At 34.2% G+C, this 18,904-nt stretch overlaps 1 protein-coding gene across 1 annotated transcript in view; it reads left to right on the plus strand.

Annotated features, from left to right (window-relative positions):
- The window catches only part of LOC127433864 (adhesion G-protein coupled receptor G2-like), a 20,300-nt gene continuing 1,396 nt past the window's right edge, over positions 1-18,904 (plus strand). The window contains exons 1-32 of the mRNA XM_051686154.1: positions 1-252; positions 1,839-1,936; positions 2,910-3,424; positions 3,504-3,579; positions 3,751-3,795; positions 3,885-3,955; positions 5,012-5,067; positions 5,458-5,476; positions 5,575-5,603; positions 6,085-6,215; positions 6,544-6,646; positions 6,805-6,872; positions 7,098-7,148; positions 7,284-7,348; positions 7,685-7,725; positions 7,842-7,884; positions 7,979-8,010; positions 8,103-8,227; positions 8,390-8,510; positions 8,717-8,952; positions 9,608-9,824; positions 10,785-10,941; positions 11,418-11,585; positions 13,947-14,069; positions 14,178-14,223; positions 14,320-14,423; positions 14,545-14,666; positions 14,949-15,223; positions 15,321-15,420; positions 17,097-17,380; positions 17,667-17,768; positions 18,428-18,565. Coding sequence (XP_051542114.1) covers positions 182-252; positions 1,839-1,936; positions 2,910-3,424; positions 3,504-3,579; positions 3,751-3,795; positions 3,885-3,955; positions 5,012-5,067; positions 5,458-5,476; positions 5,575-5,603; positions 6,085-6,215; positions 6,544-6,646; positions 6,805-6,872; positions 7,098-7,148; positions 7,284-7,348; positions 7,685-7,725; positions 7,842-7,884; positions 7,979-8,010; positions 8,103-8,227; positions 8,390-8,510; positions 8,717-8,952; positions 9,608-9,824; positions 10,785-10,941; positions 11,418-11,585; positions 13,947-14,069; positions 14,178-14,223; positions 14,320-14,423; positions 14,545-14,666; positions 14,949-15,223; positions 15,321-15,420; positions 17,097-17,380; positions 17,667-17,768; positions 18,428-18,565 — 3,832 coding nt within the window. The 5' untranslated portion in view covers positions 1-181. The remainder of the gene's footprint in view (positions 253-1,838; positions 1,937-2,909; positions 3,425-3,503; positions 3,580-3,750; positions 3,796-3,884; positions 3,956-5,011; positions 5,068-5,457; positions 5,477-5,574; positions 5,604-6,084; positions 6,216-6,543; positions 6,647-6,804; positions 6,873-7,097; positions 7,149-7,283; positions 7,349-7,684; positions 7,726-7,841; positions 7,885-7,978; positions 8,011-8,102; positions 8,228-8,389; positions 8,511-8,716; positions 8,953-9,607; positions 9,825-10,784; positions 10,942-11,417; positions 11,586-13,946; positions 14,070-14,177; positions 14,224-14,319; positions 14,424-14,544; positions 14,667-14,948; positions 15,224-15,320; positions 15,421-17,096; positions 17,381-17,666; positions 17,769-18,427; positions 18,566-18,904) is intronic.

The following is an 18,904-nucleotide window of genomic DNA, read 5'->3' on the forward strand; positions in this document are numbered from 1 at the left end:
GACAGCCACACAATATGACCTTTTAAACATACATAGAAAGCTTACTTCAAATTCAGACATTTTCTTAAGGTTGGGGGTTACATAATTAAGCAGGTTGGCTCCAGATATTCTGTTGACAAGCAAACTACGGGTGCCAAAATAGAATCATTTTTGTGTAAGTGAAGAATATCGCAGTAAGTCCATGGTTTGGCGCGTTCGTACAGATCACCATGTGAAACACAACAGGATGCCAACACAAGGTCCATCCACAAGGTAACGTATAATGAATTAAAAACAAATGAATTGTGTGAACGAATACACTTTATTTATTTTGTGATACAATTTTAGCCACATAATTCTTTATTAACTGTAGTATTTTAGAAGTGTGGTTTATGGACTGTTGCATGTTATTTATATTAGCCTATTTGACTATTTATCGTTAATTACAGGGATCGGTAGTTTAAATTTGTCTAAGTTGTGCATGAGGTATTGTGAATCTTATTTGTGTTAGTAATATTTTGAAGGATTTTTCAATCTAATTATGATTAATAATATATTCCATGTTAAACAACATGTAATAACAACATGTAATAACACAAGTTTTCTAAAAATCGTATCAATTAAATGTTAAAGGGAAGGATGGTCAGAATGCTTGTAATGTTATGGCCGTGTGATCATTAGGACTATGTAATGGAATATTTACACGACAATCCTTAGAAAATAATAGGGATGGGCGATATCACTTATTTTCTTTTCGATCCGATACCTTTTAGGCCAGTATCGCCGATATCGATACCAATAACAATACCTCTAATGAATTAAATTTTTACGAATTCTTTGGATAAAAGTAGTAACTTCAATTATTACTTTTTTATTATTTTATATATTTATAGGCCTAAACAGAAAATTATTAGGCTGCTTTGTTTACCCTTTAAAAATTAGCAAGCCACATATAAAACCACAAAATTAAACATAGATATTGTTATATGGTTACTATTACAGTTAAGTTACAATATGTATACTACAGTAATGCTGTGGCAAAACCATGGTTAATTGTATCAAAACCTTGGTTACTGGCAAAAAAACAAACAAAAAAAACATGGTTACTACAGTAATGGTTACTAGTCATGGTTAATACAATATTACTACAGTAAATCCATGGGTAGTTTTCATGAGGGTATCATTTATTAACGAGGATTACAGATTATCAATGTTTTAACAACTCTGAATTTAAATAAACCTGTAAAAATGGTCAAACAAGCCCATTATAATACATGTCATGTCTAGGTTTGTCATTACTTAGTGTGAATAACTCCAGATGCTGTTTTTCTGTCATTACCTCAGGAAAGCACTGCTCCCTCTTTGATCGAGCGCTATGACTGAAAGGGTGAGCGCTGTCTGTGACTGATGGTGTATTTTAACATTTCTGCGCATCAACAATTAGCTCATACATTTTTTTTTCACTTCGAAGCTTATGAGATGCATTAATACTCATGTAATCTAAATAAAAAGATCACTAGTTAAAAAAAACAACAACTTCAGAATCGATATTTTTATATGAGGATCGATATACTTGATACCACATCAGTATCGGAAGTATCGATACTTTAGTATCGATCAGCCCATCCCTAGAAAAGAATGACATTCAGCATACTACTGTAAAACACACTGATACAATCCTGAAGAGTCAATTCTGATTAATTATGAAGATCTTTTGAATACATCGATCATTTCTGAGAGATAATCATAACTTTTCCAAGACCCATGCCTTTATGGAAGGTTATACAGTTCCACTCCTGGAGGATCACCCTACTGCAGAGTATAGTTACACACTGTAAGATTGTTTCTGTATGTTTCAGAGGGATGGAGACCAAATGCTTGGGCAGATGGAGCTTTGGACTTTGGAGACCTTTGGATCATGTGTTCTTCCTGGTCCTGATCCTGCTATGCTGTCAAGGTGAGGTCTGACGCAGCTTGTTGAAGACACACCTGTGATCATTATGCAGTTCTACTTAATATCAAGGATTGTCATCCTATTTGCTCATCTATTGTGCAGCAATACTGTATTAACCTACATATGGGGTTAGATAGAACAAAGGTAGATTATGAAGATAAACTTCTATTTGCACAATGTAATACCAATGGCTTCTGTAATATCTAACACTTGGTCGCTTGGCCACTTGGTTTTATATTTTGTAATCTGTGCAATGAAATGTATACATCTTTTAGTTTGACTTAAGTGTCTAAAAATGTCCAAAAACATTATTAGAAACTTTATACTTTTTGTATTTTGGCATTAATTATGAGCAACAGATATCACCTTACACATAGTTTAGACTATGCAAATGTGAGCGCATGTGCATGGAGTAGAGAAATAATATTGTGCAATGTTCTTTTAGAGGGAGTGTATCAGAGTCACTCAAAAGATGTGTCTGTAATCGTCTTCAAACACAATAGCTAACTGAACTAACTTCATCAATATAGTTCAGATAACCTGCTGGACATGTTTTAGTCTGGCAAAAAACAAAAGCCAGTTCTTTGCTTTTTGATTCGATGAATCAGTACTCTGGCCAGACAGACACTGAGAAAGAGTGCATTTTAGAAGAACCAAGTGAAAAATATGATGGGAAAAAGTAAGAGTAAAATGATAATGGTTTGAAAGATGTAAGAGGAGTTTTTTGGCTAATAAGACTCATGTTGCTCTCAATTAAATTTGGAATAATGTGTACCAATGAATTATTCACAATAAGATCAGGAACACGCATCAATAAAGTAAACAGGGTCAATTTCTATTTCATTTAAATCAAAACATGCCCATCAGTCAGATATGAATCAAATGATCTTGTTTTTTATTTTTTAAGTGACCATGATGCATGTTTTAACAGTACATTATTTGATGATTTGTTTTTTTGTTTTCCTTATTACTACAGTACAGCTACTGAGCACAGCTAGCACAGTAACTGCGTCTCCAAACACTACAGCACCTACAGGATCCACACAATTGACAACGACTGGACAAACTGGTACCACAATAAATTTACCTACAACCTCAGCGATATTCACAACAAGCCGTTTTACCACGCTACCTATAACAACAACAAATTTACCTACAACCTCAGCGATATTCACAACAAGCCGTTTTACCACGCTACCTATAACAACAACAAATTTACCTACAACCTCAGCGATATTCACAACAAGCCGTTTTACCACGCTACCTATAACTACAACAACAACACCAACAACAACAACAATGGCAACAACAACAGAAGCCCCAACCACATCATCACAAACAAGCAATCCAGCAACATCCACGACAGAACTACACACAACTGAAGGCACAACTCCATATGTCCAAACTGTGGAAACCACACCCCAACTATCCACCGAAATTACTTCTTTTTCTGAAACAGCCACAATATTCACAACATCTACAGCAAATTCAGTAAGTATTATAAACACATCGTCTTTATTATTAGCATAATATGTCTAATGAATTCATCCTTTTCCAATTTCCTCTTCAGCCTGACCTATCATCTCCCTCCATTCTAAATGATACAACACCACTGATACTAACAACCATGCAGCTCACAGCAACTGGTAAGATATATATATATATATATATATATATATATATATATATATATATATATATATATATAGATACTTGTAATTATTTGTTCTATCTTTGTGTGTACCAAACTATAGTTTTTATTTTTGTATTAATCTGAATCCTGTTTCGCTATCTAATATTCAGTCATTCTTTTTTAGTTCCAACGCCCTTACAATGCACTTATCATCAAAACTGTAATCAGAGTGAGTATTATAGAGAACAAGTATTATGCCCAATTTGTCTGTAAATGGAAGCAAAACTGAGTTCAACTGACTCTATTTGTCTGGCATAGCATTTTACTTCATGACATTGTCAATTATGGGAACAGAAGACATGGACATTTATCAAACTGTCAGACCATTGGTAAGCTCAGGAAAGATTTTCTCACATAATTTAGAGGAAGTTATTTTAATAACCTCTTTTAATTGATGATGCTTTTGTAACCTAATATCTGCCATTGATACTCATTATAACTGTTAATAATATGAAAATTAAAGGCATATTTCTCACTAAAATGAAAATTATCTCATCATTTGCTCACCCTTATGCCATCCCAGGTGTGTATGACTTTCTTTATTCTTCTGAACACAAATGAAGATTTCTAGAAGAATATTTCAGCTCTGTAGGCCCATATAATGCAAGCGAATGGTGGAAAAGAACTTTGAAGGTCCAAAGGCATCATAAAAGTAATCAATAAGACATCAGTGGTTTAATCTATGTCTCCTGAAGTGATATGATGGGTGTGTGTGAGAAACAGATTAATATTTAAGTCCTTTTTTTACTATAAATCTCCACTTTCACTCCCACATTCTTTTTTTATTTTTGGCGATTCGCATTGTTTATGCATATCACCACCTTCTGGGCAGGGAGGAGAATTTATAGTAAAAAAAGGACTTAAATATTGAACTGTTTCTCACCCAAACCTATCATATTGCTTCTGAAGACATGTATTTAACCACTGGATTCTTATGGATTACTTTTATGCTGCCTTTATATGCTTTTTGGACCTTCAAAGTTCTGGCCACCATTCACAGGCATTGTATGGGCGTACAGAGCTGAGATATTCTTCTAAAAATCTTCATTTGTGTTCAGCAAAAAAATTAAATTCATACACATCTGGAATGGCATGAGGGTGAGTAAATGATAAGAGAATTTTCATTTTTGGGTGAACTAAACCTTTAAAGTTGCTGTAAGCAATGTAAAAAGCCATTCTATAGCTTCCACCAGAGTTAGCTATTGAATTAGACATGCCCCCTCTGTTCAAAACCCCACCTTAAAATCACTTACAGCACCTTTAGGGGTATTTAAAAAAAAAAGGCCTATTGGTTAATATGTGAATGCTCTGCAGTTTTCTATATTTCTTTAAGAAAGCAGTTGTATGTATTATATCATTAAATCATCTGCAATGTGCTTTTTCAGCTTGAAAAATTTTTCAGAACAAACCTAGACAGTTGTGCACATGATTCCAGTACAAGGTATGGTACACTGTTCTTTAAAACTGCAATACAGTAAATATAGATTATAATAAATATTCTAAGTCAAGACCCTTTGGACATATTGACGTACTTTGGGACAGGATAACGTATAAATGTTACGCAATTTGTTTACTTTCTTCTTTGTATCTTTTTACTTTTTAAAAAAAGACAAAACAAACTAATGTATTATATCTTCATGCCTTTTGTTGTGTACAAAGTTAATTCTGTCATAGTATCGGGGAATGTTAAAAGTACTTTCAGTTCCCATTATTTTCTTGACCTCAATTCACAAAAGAATAAGCTAATTCCATTGTCAGCTGTGTTTTCTGTGCTTTGAAATGTGTTAATAAATGAACCTTTTCTTCTGTCTACTTGCAATGCATTGACAAGGAACACAAGCCTGACTGAAGTAAGTGCAGACAATTGCTAGTGAAAGGAGCACAAACTGTTTTTTCATGAGATTTCATATAATAAAATTAATATTTGCTTTCATTTTTTCAATTTTAGGACATAACGTTCGCATGTCCTCCAGAAATGTTAGTATCAAATGCTGCTCACTTCCATTATAAAACTTTTTGTTTGTTATTTATTATTTTTTTATCACTTTGCAATAAGGTTCAACTCATTAACATTAGATAATGCATTAGGTATCATGAACAAACATTTTACAGCATTTATTAATCTTTGTTAATGTTAGTTAATAAAAATACAGTTGTTCATTGTTAGTTTGTAGTGCATTAACTAATGTTTAACATATTTTTTTTATTAGTATATGTTGAAATTAACTTAGATTAACAAATGCTGATAAACTATTGTTCATTGTTAGTTCATGTTAACTAATGTTGTAACTAATGTTAACAAATGAAACCTTATTGTAAAGTGTTACTTTTATTTTTTTTCTTTAAAGAAATGTTGAAAACTACTAGAAAAGGAAGGTTTGTTGAGACAAACTTTGAATAGATAGATAGATAGATAAATATAAACACATTCACATTATCTGTATGATGCACTCCACAGGGATGCACAATGTACTGTTCTTTTGAAGCTGAGTGAACCTGTCAGTGTTTGCTGTATTAGAGACACTGTAGAGAAGGCAAGGGTGAGCTTGTACACCACTGTAACTGTGGTGGGAGAAATTGAAAGAGTGGGTGAGTAAAATCCTAATTTTCCCTTTCCTTTCTCTTTTATAGAACTGTTTAAAAAGTGAATCAAGCAGTAGATGCAATGATCTCATTTCATGTCTTTTATGTTCATATTGGCCTTTACTTTGTTATTATATAGAATAAAAGCTATATTTCTCTTCCACTTTGTGGGTTGTTTCCTTTATAAAATTATTTATGTGAGCTGCAATATCCACCAGAGATAGTATAATTTATTTATTTTTTTAAATGTGTGTTTATACAAAATTGAGCTATTTTAATATCACTTGGCCTGTGGAAACATGTATTTGAGAGGGTTGGTTATATTTTTGGACAGGTGTGTGCAATGTGAAACAGATCCCAACTGGACGATATTATAAATGCAATCAGTCAGTCAAACTTGAAGAGGTGTGTAATTCAAACTTACAGCGTTTACCATGGTAAGTGGAACCAAAATTGTAAAAGGAGGAAATCTTTAATATAAAATACTGCAATCATAAAGGATTTTGTATGAAATGAAAGACAAAATTACTATTTCATTTTCACATAGCTTACTTCTGTCTCATCTCATTTCATGCATATTTATTTACTTTTGTAGTGAATACAGTGCAAATATGGTTATTCCGCTGGATACTGGTGCTCAGGAGAACTGTACTCTTAGCCCACGTAAGGTTTTTTTCATCCTGTTTCATAAACGTTTGTGTTTTATCATTAGCCATTAAATTAAACAAGCTTTCCCAAATATGTAAGATTCAAGATTTCGTTGCTCAATAACATGGCATACATCAAAGGCCTTATTGGGCTTCATTGTACTGTGTGTTCTGTAAATGACAAGAAATTTATAATTGACGTGTCATGATTTCTAAACTTTTCTTCTTGTTTCCCCTAAAGCACCACCGAGCAGAGATCCCTGTTTTTGTTCTTCGTACTGCAATAGCTCAGGTAAGACGAGCTTACGTATAATGGAAAGAGTCTATTGCAAATGCACAATATTAAGCATCCAAAAATATAAATGCATTTGATGGACAAATCTTTAAGTCAAAAGCTAAATATTTCAATTTCTTCCTCTATTTTTAGATTACTATATCAGTGTTAACATTGATGTGAGCACTGTAGTGACCATCGCTGTCATCGAATCCTCTGTAAGTAGCACGTCTAGAATAGAAGTCAGATGGCTGAATGTAACTGCAAAATCAGTTAAGAATTAGTCCAAAATGACCAGTGTGTTCTCATTAGTATTGACTGATGTATTTATACATTGTGTAGTTGTACTACACATACACTCTTTACACTTGGATACACATTGATAAATACAATATAAAAGTATAGACAGCCTCTAAAATATAAATATCTTAGCTGTTAAATATGTTAAATATATAGATATTGTACATTTATGGTCTGTACAAACGTGCACTTTACGTCTGAATACCTACAAAACTAGTTGATCCTTGTATTGCCTTTGCTTTCTTTTTTTGCAGATTCAACAGTTGTTGAATAACTCTCCATGCAACAGCACATTGTATGTTTGACTATTTTTGTTGTATTTTTCTATAACAATAAACCACTAAACATTAAATGCTGTACAATATGTGTTTTTACAAATATTGACACTTCCTTTTCTCTCCTTCATTTTAGATTTGATTGTATGATTATCAAAACTTTCATAAGTCACTATAGGGTAAGATATTTTGATGTCAGTCATGAGAGTAAAATGATTTTGGGTGATAGAATGCATCCAAATCTCCTAATTCTTTGCAATTTGATTTCTGCAGGACTCGCAAGTGATTTGTTCACCAGGGATAGAGTACGTTCTTTCATCCCAGCATTGCGATTGTCAACTGGAGCAGTAGCCAAGTTTGTTGCTGTGTGGTTAATGGACTGTTTCTTCCTCTATAGGCAACAGAACTGTAACATTATAGTGAAACTACACACAGCCATCAACTTGTGTGATGTTCAGATGGCTTTCAAGGCCTTCATTGAACCACAATACCCAGTGCACATCGGAAATATAACCAGAGTTGGTGAGTGTCATACGTAAGCAGTCATAACAAATAATGGTAAAATATACAATTTTCTTTTATAAAGTCCATTATAAATCTTAGTTATTCAGTATATGTATCTGATTTATACATGCAGATGTGTTTGTACCTGAATATATCTGACATTGTTCTGTTCATTTTCAGCTATGTGCTCTTGGAACAATTCTTTGGAAGAAAATGTCACTTTGGTGCAACCATTGGGTACAAATTTAAATTCTGCTGACTTCTGCATGATGACAAACAGAGAATACTCGGTTGGTTACTGGTTAGTAGAGCTACCTGAAGATATATTTATACATACTATACAGTATTAAAAATATATGTATGTGACCTGAAAACACACAGTATATCATATGTATGTGTACCCATGTATTAAGTATATTCATTCCGAAAAAATGAAAACACACATATATGTAATGTTTTTCTGTTTTTATTAGTAGCAGTTTTTTATATATTTTTTTCCTTTTACAGCTCACAGGGATCAAGTGTAGTCGTTCCTCTGTCTGACCCTTGTAATTCATCCATGCTCATGACCACAACCCCCCCATCATTCACAAGTACAAACTCCACAGAACAGGCAACTTCTGTGACACCCTCTGTGAATGTAACACTCTCTAACACCACCACCACCCTGAATGCTACAGTCTCCACAACAGTGTCACTTGAGAACCAAACTTCTTCATCACCTGCTAATGTCACAGTCATAGGTGAATAAACACAACTGGGATATGTAAGGCAAACATGTGCAGGTCACAATGTACTTATTACGTACATACAGTATGTTTTTGCATTGTACATACATTTAAATGATCTACATTTAATAACATCTGTAGTTACACTGTTAACCTTACCCCTAATCCTTAACCTAACCCAACTCTTATCCTAAACCCTACCCCTAAACCTACCTGTACCTCAACCTCAGTAGAAGCAAATTTGAATCTTGTGAAAATTTTGTTGAACAACATATAGTTACAAAATAAGTACATTGTATTGTATGTATTTTAATGTTAGTACATAGTAGTTATAGACACCTAATATAAAGTGGGACCATACTTTTTTGAGAATGATATTGTGGTGGTCATGAAAACAATGTCACAATGTAAAAACATTTCTAAAAAAGGCTTAACTTTCTTTAAAATAGAATTTCTTATTTCTTTCTATAGATTTTCGTATGAAATATGACCCAGACATGTTGTTTTGCATGAGATTTACCCTGCTACTGTCATAAACACAATACACAATGAGGGATATAGTATTATACATAATAAGGAAAATAAACTAAAGCATTTGCCTCTCAAGAATTTTGGTCATAGCCTCTCTAATGAATCTTGTTTTTAATCTCTTCCTCTCCTCTTTGTTTAGTGTCAACAACAGCATCAGTGATAGATGCTGAACAATTGTTGAAAATGTCTGCAAATGCCTCATCTTTAAACACCACTCAGGTGGACAAGATCTTATCGCAGCTCGAGTCACTCCTCTCTGGCCCCAATGTCAGCCTGGCCCTGGGAAATACTTCCATTGAGATTGTCAGCAACCTCCTTGATGTTTCTGTAGCTGTTATAACTCCTTTCTCCAAGAGGTGAGCTGAAATGGGCCCTGCAGAAAGGCATCCCCTTCACAACAGATCTAAGAAAAGCAAGATTGTCCAATATATACAGTACTATGCATAAGTCTTAGGCACATAAGATGTTTAAAAAAAACATTTGTCTTAAGATGGTTATTTATATCTTGAGCTTTAGTGCGTCAATAGGAAATATAAATTTTAGACTTACAAACATTGCTTTTGCAAAAACAATCCAATTGAATAGAAGAACAGGGAGCCCTGCAACAGATGGCATGGCCCCCACAGAGCCCCCCACTGAACATCGAGTCAGTCTGGGATTACATGAAGACAGAGAAGCAATTGAGACAGCCTTAACAGAAGCTTGGAACATCATATCTGCCAGCAACCAAGAAAAACTCCTCAAACTCTAAAATTGTCCAGGTTTATCTAGGAGAATTGGTGCTGTTTTTAAGGCAGAGGTGGTCACACCAAATATTGATTTAATTTTTTTTTAATGTTAACTGGGTATGGCGTTATTTGATAAATGAAAACTTTGTATGGCATTATTTTTGAAGAAATCCTCACTATGCAACATTTTTCACAAGTGCCTAAAACTTTTGCACAGTACTGTACATTGGCATACAGTGACCTCAAAACACTTAAAATGCATGAATGTCTGCATTATATAACAAAATATTGAACCAAGTTGCATTTGTTTTTTTAAAGAAAGATAGCACAACCACAGTTATCAAGCAACATTTGTGTGACTTATGTGTCCAAAGTTGTCCAAATAATTTTGGGGTCCACTATATTTGCATATAATAGTAATAGTTAAATCTTATAATGATTAACCCAGAAAGTACATTTACCCAAACTATTATCAGGACCACTCTTGGATCACTCTCTCTTGAGCTATATGCATTGAGCATAAATAAACAAAATATTGGCTAATATAAACACACAAGAAACCTCAAGCTCTTTACCTCTGGTTACTAGAGTCATTGGCATTGTGGACACAGTGGGTCTTAAACTGGTTGTGCCGGGAGAAAGTATATCAATACTTTCTCCATCTCTGGCTCTGGCAGTGAAGCAAGTCGATGGGGCCAACTTTCAAGAGATGTCGTTCTCCATATATAACCCATCCAACCTACAGGTAACATCTCTATCTCATAAGTAGATCCATACAAACTCTGCTCACTTTTTCACATTTTCTGTGTTGATTGTGGGAAAAAGTCTGTAAAATGGATTTGTAAAATATGTGTTACATGGAGCTGAGAGTCTTACACCTTTCTGAAAAGCATTATTAAATGATTTTGCTGAGAATATTAAAATGTTACCCTTTATTTAATCAAAATATGTTCAAAACCTTCAGCATGCAATTATAATAAGGAAAAGGAAATAAACAGTGTAAAATTTTGAAAATAATGAAATTGCTGAATTCTGCAGAATTCTGCAAATGCAGATTCTGTGCAAGCTTACTCGTAATGACTATTTATAATGAAACAGTAGTTGTTTTGAATAAACAAGTCATGTTTTTTATATGAAGTGATAATAAATGTTGCTTGAGTAAAAGCTTTTCAGTAGACTAGCAATGAACCTGATTTGGTTATGCTATGTTTAATACTATAGATCCGTAGTGAATTCACTCTGCAAAGAAATGTTGTGGGTCAGGTCCGGTCTACTCCTCTTGGCTCAATTACTCTCCCAGCTTCCCTGACACAGAACCTAACCCCACAAGAGCAGCATCTTGTATCCAGAGTCCAGTTCAACTATTACCAAAAGAGCACTTTCTTCCAGGTCAGTGCCCCTCCTTCTGATAAATAGAGTGATTCTTTAGCTGAAACCATTAGTTTGATTTGTATTAATGGGATTGTTCACCCAAAAATAAAAATTCTGTCATCATTTACTCACCCTCATATTGTTCCAAACCTGCATGACTTTCTTGCTTCTGTGGAGCACAAAAGATGTTAAGTAGAATGTTAGCCTCAGTCACCTTACACTTTCATTGTATGGAAAAAAGATGCCATGAAAGTGAATGGTGACTGAGGCTAACATTCTGCCTAACATCGCCTTTTGTGTTCTATAGAAGAAAGAAAGTCATAGGGGCAGTAGCATCTCAGACTCATTATTTATGGTGGGGCTCAAACAATCACTTAACCCAACATGTCAGGGGTTGTGTTAACCGAAATTTCTCCATCACACACCGATTTCAGAAACACTAACAGATAATTCCAAATGCTGTCCGTCATTTTGAAAGATAAAAAAGAAACAAGAAAACTTTTAAGCTAGTGCATCAGTTTTGACTTCACTCTCTCTCACACACACTCCCACTGTGTCCATATGCCCTGTTTATTCCATGGTATTAAGATGTGTTAAGATGCATAAGAACAGGGGCCATTGCCATTTACACCCAGTAATATGTGTCTATTTTGAATTGTGTTTGGATTTCAAGGAGAGGGTCTCAGTTTTCATGACTGCATACATCAATCATTACGTCAGTGTCAAAAACATATAATAGCAAAAAGAAGGCATGAAAAAATGGCACATTGTTTCTGCCAATGCTTACATTTAATATAAGTGCAAACATTACATTTAGAGCAGAATTGTCAGTTATTTTAGTGGAGTTCCTGTAACTGAGCTTCAGAGATGTGTGTGTTTCTCATCTGTGACACTTTATGTTAAAAGATTAAAAAAACTTGTTTTAGCACAGCAGTTGATTGACAGGTAAAACTTTCACCCAAGAACTCCTTGGTTTCACCATCCTCAAGCATGAGTAGTCAAAAATATATCATATAGGCCTATCAACTTTTGTGCATATGCTATTATAATGGGTGCTAAGACCTTGAATGTAGCCCTAGTACTTATTAAATAAAAAAAGTATGACGGATAAAAATGTATTATGACGGAAATTTTACAACTCAATCCATGATGGATAAAGATTTTTTTTAGCACAAACTCTGAACATGATGCCACACACTAACATCCATAATAATTTCATCTCTGTACAAAACACCACTAAAACATACACATCCATGTCAAAAAGCTCAAGTGACTGTGAAAGCAAACCAGATATAGGCAAATCGTCAAAGGCTGTGCATATTATCTCAAAAACTTGCATGAACTGCATTACAGAACTAATTTCAAAGCAATGACATACACTTCATTAAAATGATGAGAAGTGTGCTTTAACTAATCCAACCAGCAACACATTAGAATAAAATTAGATTTTAAAACTTACCAATGAAGTCCACTACACAGGTCTGTACTCAAGAGCTGCAAATTCTGACACATCTCATGCGGCGAAGCCCTACCTGCCCCTAATGTAGAGACTCCACTGCATAGGGGTTTGAAACAACAAATGATGTAAATGATGACAGAATTTTCATTTTTGGTTGATCTATCCCTTTAAGATGGCTACTAGTCATGCATTGTGTCTCAGGGCAACTTATTTTAGAGAGCTGAATGGCATGGTATGAATTGATATGATCTATGACACATTACAAGTTATCTATCTCAAAACAAGATCTACTTGGATTACTAGCTATTGTGTTATACAAAAGCTTTATTTAAAATGTATTAGAATTCAATCAGTGTCATAAATATAACTGGACAAGCTCCAAGCATTCACAATTTTAAAAAGCTTTCTTAAGTCTTCTTAAGTTAGCTTTTTATTAGTATATTTGGCCCTTTTTTATTTTATTTTTTCTAATTTCCTCCACTTTTTTTAAATTAATATTTTATTTTTGTTGTCATTCTTGCATTTTGTGTTCATATTTTTAAAAAGCTTTTGAAGACATATCTTCTGAAGTTAGCTTTTGAATAGTATTTTTTTAAGGATCTTTTATTAATTTTTTTCTCATTTCCTCTTCTTTTTAAATTATTATTAATAATATAAATGCTTTTATTTTCAGTCTTGTTTTTTATTGCTTTTATTTGTGTATTATTGTTTATGTTGATTTTCTAAAAAGTTTTTACACTTTTATAGCACTTAATTAAAATGATTATTTTTAGTAGTAGTAGTAGAATTAGAAATAGTATTATTGTTATCATTATCATCATTATTAGCATTTTTATTATTATTATTTTTAGCATTAATAATAGTATTATTATAAGCATCTATAAATAATCTTTTATTATTTTATTTTTATTTCTCTGTAGGACAAAGCACTTGGTCAACGTAAACTAAACAGCGGGATTCTAAGTACCAGTGTGGGTAATGTGAGCATCTCGGGTCTACAGAAGAATGTGGTGATAACCCTGAAGAACACAGAGCCCATTCCGGTCAACAGAAACCGCCTTCATTTATTTTAGAATTTATCAGATATTTAACAAATGCAATACAATGTTGTTTTCTTGTCTTACTATATTTATGTATTTCTCCCTCTACAGGATAACTGTGTAGCTTCCTGTGCATTCTGGGACTTTGGCTTAAATGGTATTTGTATTTTAAATTTCTCTTTTACCACAGACTCCAAGTCTGTTTTTATTTGTTTGCATTTGTGTGTTCTGACCCTCAGTTATCTGTTCGCAGATGGCTCTGGTGGCTGGAGTTCTCAAGGGTGCCATTTGATTAACTCATCTTCTGAAGAAACACAGTGTGGTTGTAATCACCTTACCAGCTTTGGCATTCTGCTTGTACGTTTACAGCCCAAACTGATTCATTTTTTAGACCTCATCCTGACATATCCATGTTTAGTATGACATTTAGTTTCTTTGGGATATTATAATTGATGTTTGGATAAATTTTACTTTACAGGACATTTCCAAGACTCCCATAAGTGCTGAGCAGCGCAAAATCCTGACATACATTACATATATCGGCTGTGGCATCTCGGCTATTTTCCTGTCTATCACCCTGCTCACTTATCTGGCCTTTGGGTATGAATCCCTCTGACCAATTAAACTGCCTTACCTTTTAACTTACTTTTTAATGGACCTCAGAAATTCAATTCAATTTCATATTTATTAGGATAGTATAATATTATTATTTCATATAGCATAATTATAGCATAACTAGCATGAATTGTTTGATATTTTGTGTCTAATGCAATGATATTTAGACATTTCAAGTGCAACTTAAGTGTCCAAAGACTTTTGGGGCCAATGTATATTTGTACCTGATTAAACTGGTATTTTTTATTTTTTTTTATCTCTATATAGTAAACGCCGCAAAGACATCCCATCTAAGATCCTTATTCAGCTGTGTTTGGCCTTGCTGCTGCTAAACCTTGTGTTCTTGTTGGATGCGTGGCTGGCTCTGTACTCTGAAGATGCTAAAGGCCTTTGTATCTCGACTGCCTTCTTCCTGCATTACTTCCTCCTGGCATCCTTCACCTGGATGGCACTGGAGGCTGTCCACATGTACCTGGCCCTTGTTAAGGTGTTCAACACCTACATCTCCCGCTTTATGATCAAGATGGGACTTGCTGGTTGGGGTATGCGGCTGATTTGTTACAGCACTTGTTGTTGAGTCTTTTGGGTACATATTGTTTTTTAAGTCTAATGAGCTCATAATGTTTTGTTTCTTTAAAGGCATTCCACTCATTGTAGTCATAATCGTCATTGCCATAAACAAAGACAACTATGGCCTTGTGTCATACGGGAAGTTTCCGGATGGAACGACAGATGATTTGTAAGTAATAATGTTCTATAATATAAATTAATATTAATTTTAATTGACCAATAATATTCTAAGAATAATAATTATTCTGCTCTAAATCAAAGCACATAGGGAATAATATATTTAAAAACCCCATGAAATGGCTTGGTGAGCACAGTTTTCTTTCCTGTTTTGATGTATTTCCTATTGAAACTGGAAATTGTCATGCGGTGTAAGTTTACATCACAGCCATTAAACCTTTCGCACGTGACTTTTTCCTGTACTGACGGATTCCCCCACTTGAGATCTTTAATGCGCACTGTAATAAAAAATGTGTCACCTTACACTTCACAGCAGATGCACTGGAGGACAGATTATGTATTATTAAACATATATTGGGATTTTTAGATGTTTATAATGATTGATTATGATAGATAAGATGCGATCGCGAATGTGATTGCCTGTTATGCTCGCCGCCAAATGCAGCATGGGATTCCGAGTCCAAGCTCAATTGGACTAACTACACTAACTGAGCACTTTATTAGGAACACCTGTACACCTACTTATTCATGCGATTATCTAATCAGCCAATCATATGGCAGCAGTGCAGTGCATAAAATCATGCAGATACAGGTCAGGAGCTTCAGTTAATGTTCACATCAACCATCAGAATTGGGAAAAAATGTGATCTCAATGATTTCGATGAGGCATGATTGTTTGTGCCAGACGGGCTTGTCTGAGTATTTCTGTAAAGCTGATCTTCTTGGATTTTCATCCACAACAGTCTCTAGAGTTTACTCAGAGTCCTGTGGATGGAAACGCCTTGTTGATGAGAGAGGTCAACGGAGAATGGCCAGACTGGTTCGAGCTGACAGAAAGGCTACGGTAACTCAGATAACCACTCTGTACAATTGTAGTGAGCAGAATAGCATCGCAGAATACACAACACGTCAAACATTGAGGTGGATGGGCTACAACAGCAGAAGACCACGTCGGACACTTTATTAGAACCATAGGGTTCCTAATAAAGTGCTCAGTGAGTGTAGTTTATATATTCTTTGTTTGACGTCAGAAAACATGGTCTCATCGCTGCATCAAAACAGTCAGCTCTGATGGTAATGGCTTTAATCTTTTATTTAGTGATTGTTTGAATTGTTTGTAACATAAAAAAATTAAGATATTGTGATGTTGTGCCTATCTGAGCAGATGGTTCATTATTACAACTGCATCAGCTGGTAAACAGCAGTATAAACGCAGATTGCACTGGTTTGATCGTTCGCATCTGAGCCCAGCCTAGCATAATCACACTAGTTTGAACGTATGTGCGAAAGGGTTAACCAGGATTTTCTACTTGCTATTGCTGGTGAAAGGCAGGTGGAAGAGGAGGGATATTCTCATTCTAGAGAGCATTTGACTGGACAAAAGTTTGTACACACCACTGAGTGCTAGAATGAGTCATCAATATTTTGGTTTGTTTTCCCGGAAGAGAAAGAATGTTAATTTTGTATCTGTTAAAAGTTATTTTTTTCAACTTTTAGAAGTACACTAACATACAGATGCCATTAAAGCAAACAGACATGGACTAAAAGCCACAAAAATCAAATTGTTTACATTCTTTCATGTAAAATTAAACCCTACTGCTTCTTTCTTAGCATTTGGAGAGCATTTTCGAAACTCCTGAATATTTTATATTCTTTCTCCCCACACAGTTGCTGGATAAAAAACGACATTGCCTTTTATGTCGCCGTGGTGGCGTACTTCTGTCTTGTCTTCCTGCTGAATTTGATCATGTTTATTGTGGTGATGATCCAGCTGTGCCGCATTAAGAGGCAGAACCCTCACAATCTGCAGAATCGCAGTGGCTGGCAGGACATGCGCAGTGTAGCTGGACTCACTGTGCTTCTGGGTCTCACCTGGGGCTTCGCTTTCTTTGCCTGGGGCCCTGTTAACCTGGCCTTCATGTACCTGTTTGCCATTTTTAACACTTTACAAGGTATGTCCCAGTCTGTATACATGCCATATACCATTCTTGAAAACAAATTGAGGTCAAAATTACCATATTTACTCTAAGCACAATTTGTGACATTGTGATATCTTCTAAAATGCTAGACGTTATTACTTTTCAGTCGCTGCTTTAATTGGTTTCATGTTATGCAGTCACTGTCACAATTGCTTTGTTGATTCAATCATGTTACCAGACGACACACATCTGGGCTTATTTTTTTTATCATTCTGTGCTGTTGGAATGTTGACCTTAGAATGTGCCTATTCCGTCACAGGATTCTTTATCTTTGTGTTCCACTGTGCCATGAAAGAGAATGTCAGACGACAATGGAGAACATACCTGTGTTGTGGTAGACTGAGACTGGCAGAGAACTCAGGTACAAGACTTTTGTTAGGGTTAAAAAAAAAAAAAAAAAAAAAAATATATATATATATATATATATATATATATATATATATATATATATATATATATATATATATATATATTTAAAGTATTTATTTATCTGCATACCACCTTACCAGGATTGTTATAGTGTAAATAAAAAATCTAAATTATTTTTCCTTTAAATATAGTTTATTTTGTTAGTTTACACTCTATGACTGTAAGTTTTAATTTCATTATTTATTTATTTTTTCAGTGTTTTCTAGTTTCTGTTTTCTGTTTTTATTTTAGTTGTTTTATTTGAGGGATGTTAACTGATTTAATTTAAATATGTTTAACGCCATTACATTTCTCATCACCTTTGTTACCGCTATCTAGTAGCATTTTATATTTAATGAAGGTGGGTTGTAAAGGTTTCAAATTTGATAATATACTGTGTATCAAAAGGCTAAAACTACAATGCTGTAATTTTTTATTTTATTTCAGATTGTTTTGGAGTCATGAAAATGTATTTATTAGTTTGTTTTCAGTTTTTACAATCATTTTAGAGTAAACAAAAATGTTTAGTTTTGGTTTTAGTTTCTATTTATTTATTTATTTTGTACTTTTTGAATACAATAATCACACTGCACCTTACTTTGTTTTATGCAGAATGGAGTCGCACAGCATCTCAGAAGAATAAAAAAGCCACCACGAATAGGACATCATTACATTCGGCTCGGTCCAATAATTCTAGCTCCTCTTTCCTGAACAATGACAGCATAGTGTGTGACGTGCCAATGGGCATCGGTAAGTATTACCTGCTAATAGTATAGCTTCACTTAATAGTACTGTGTTAATCAGCAGTGTATTTGACTGCATACAGATATTCCCTGAAATTCCAATTTGAAACAGCAGGTGATGTGATCCAATCTTTAACTGTTTCACAAATTCCTCTCACACATATTCTGCTTCACTCTTTCTGTTTTAGTCAGACACTTTCAGCTTAATGTAGAAAAAAACTACACACATCATATTTAATGTAAAACAAAATATGTAATTATTATTTGATTATTATATCAAATTATGATTTTTTCTGCATCTGAGAAACTACATTTGATAGGTTCTATTACGACAGATGTGGAAAAT

The sequence above is a fragment of the Myxocyprinus asiaticus genome, chromosome 43 (genome assembly GCF_019703515.2).
Source record: "Myxocyprinus asiaticus isolate MX2 ecotype Aquarium Trade chromosome 43, UBuf_Myxa_2, whole genome shotgun sequence".
NCBI classification, from domain to species: domain Eukaryota; kingdom Metazoa; phylum Chordata; class Actinopteri; order Cypriniformes; family Catostomidae; genus Myxocyprinus; species Myxocyprinus asiaticus.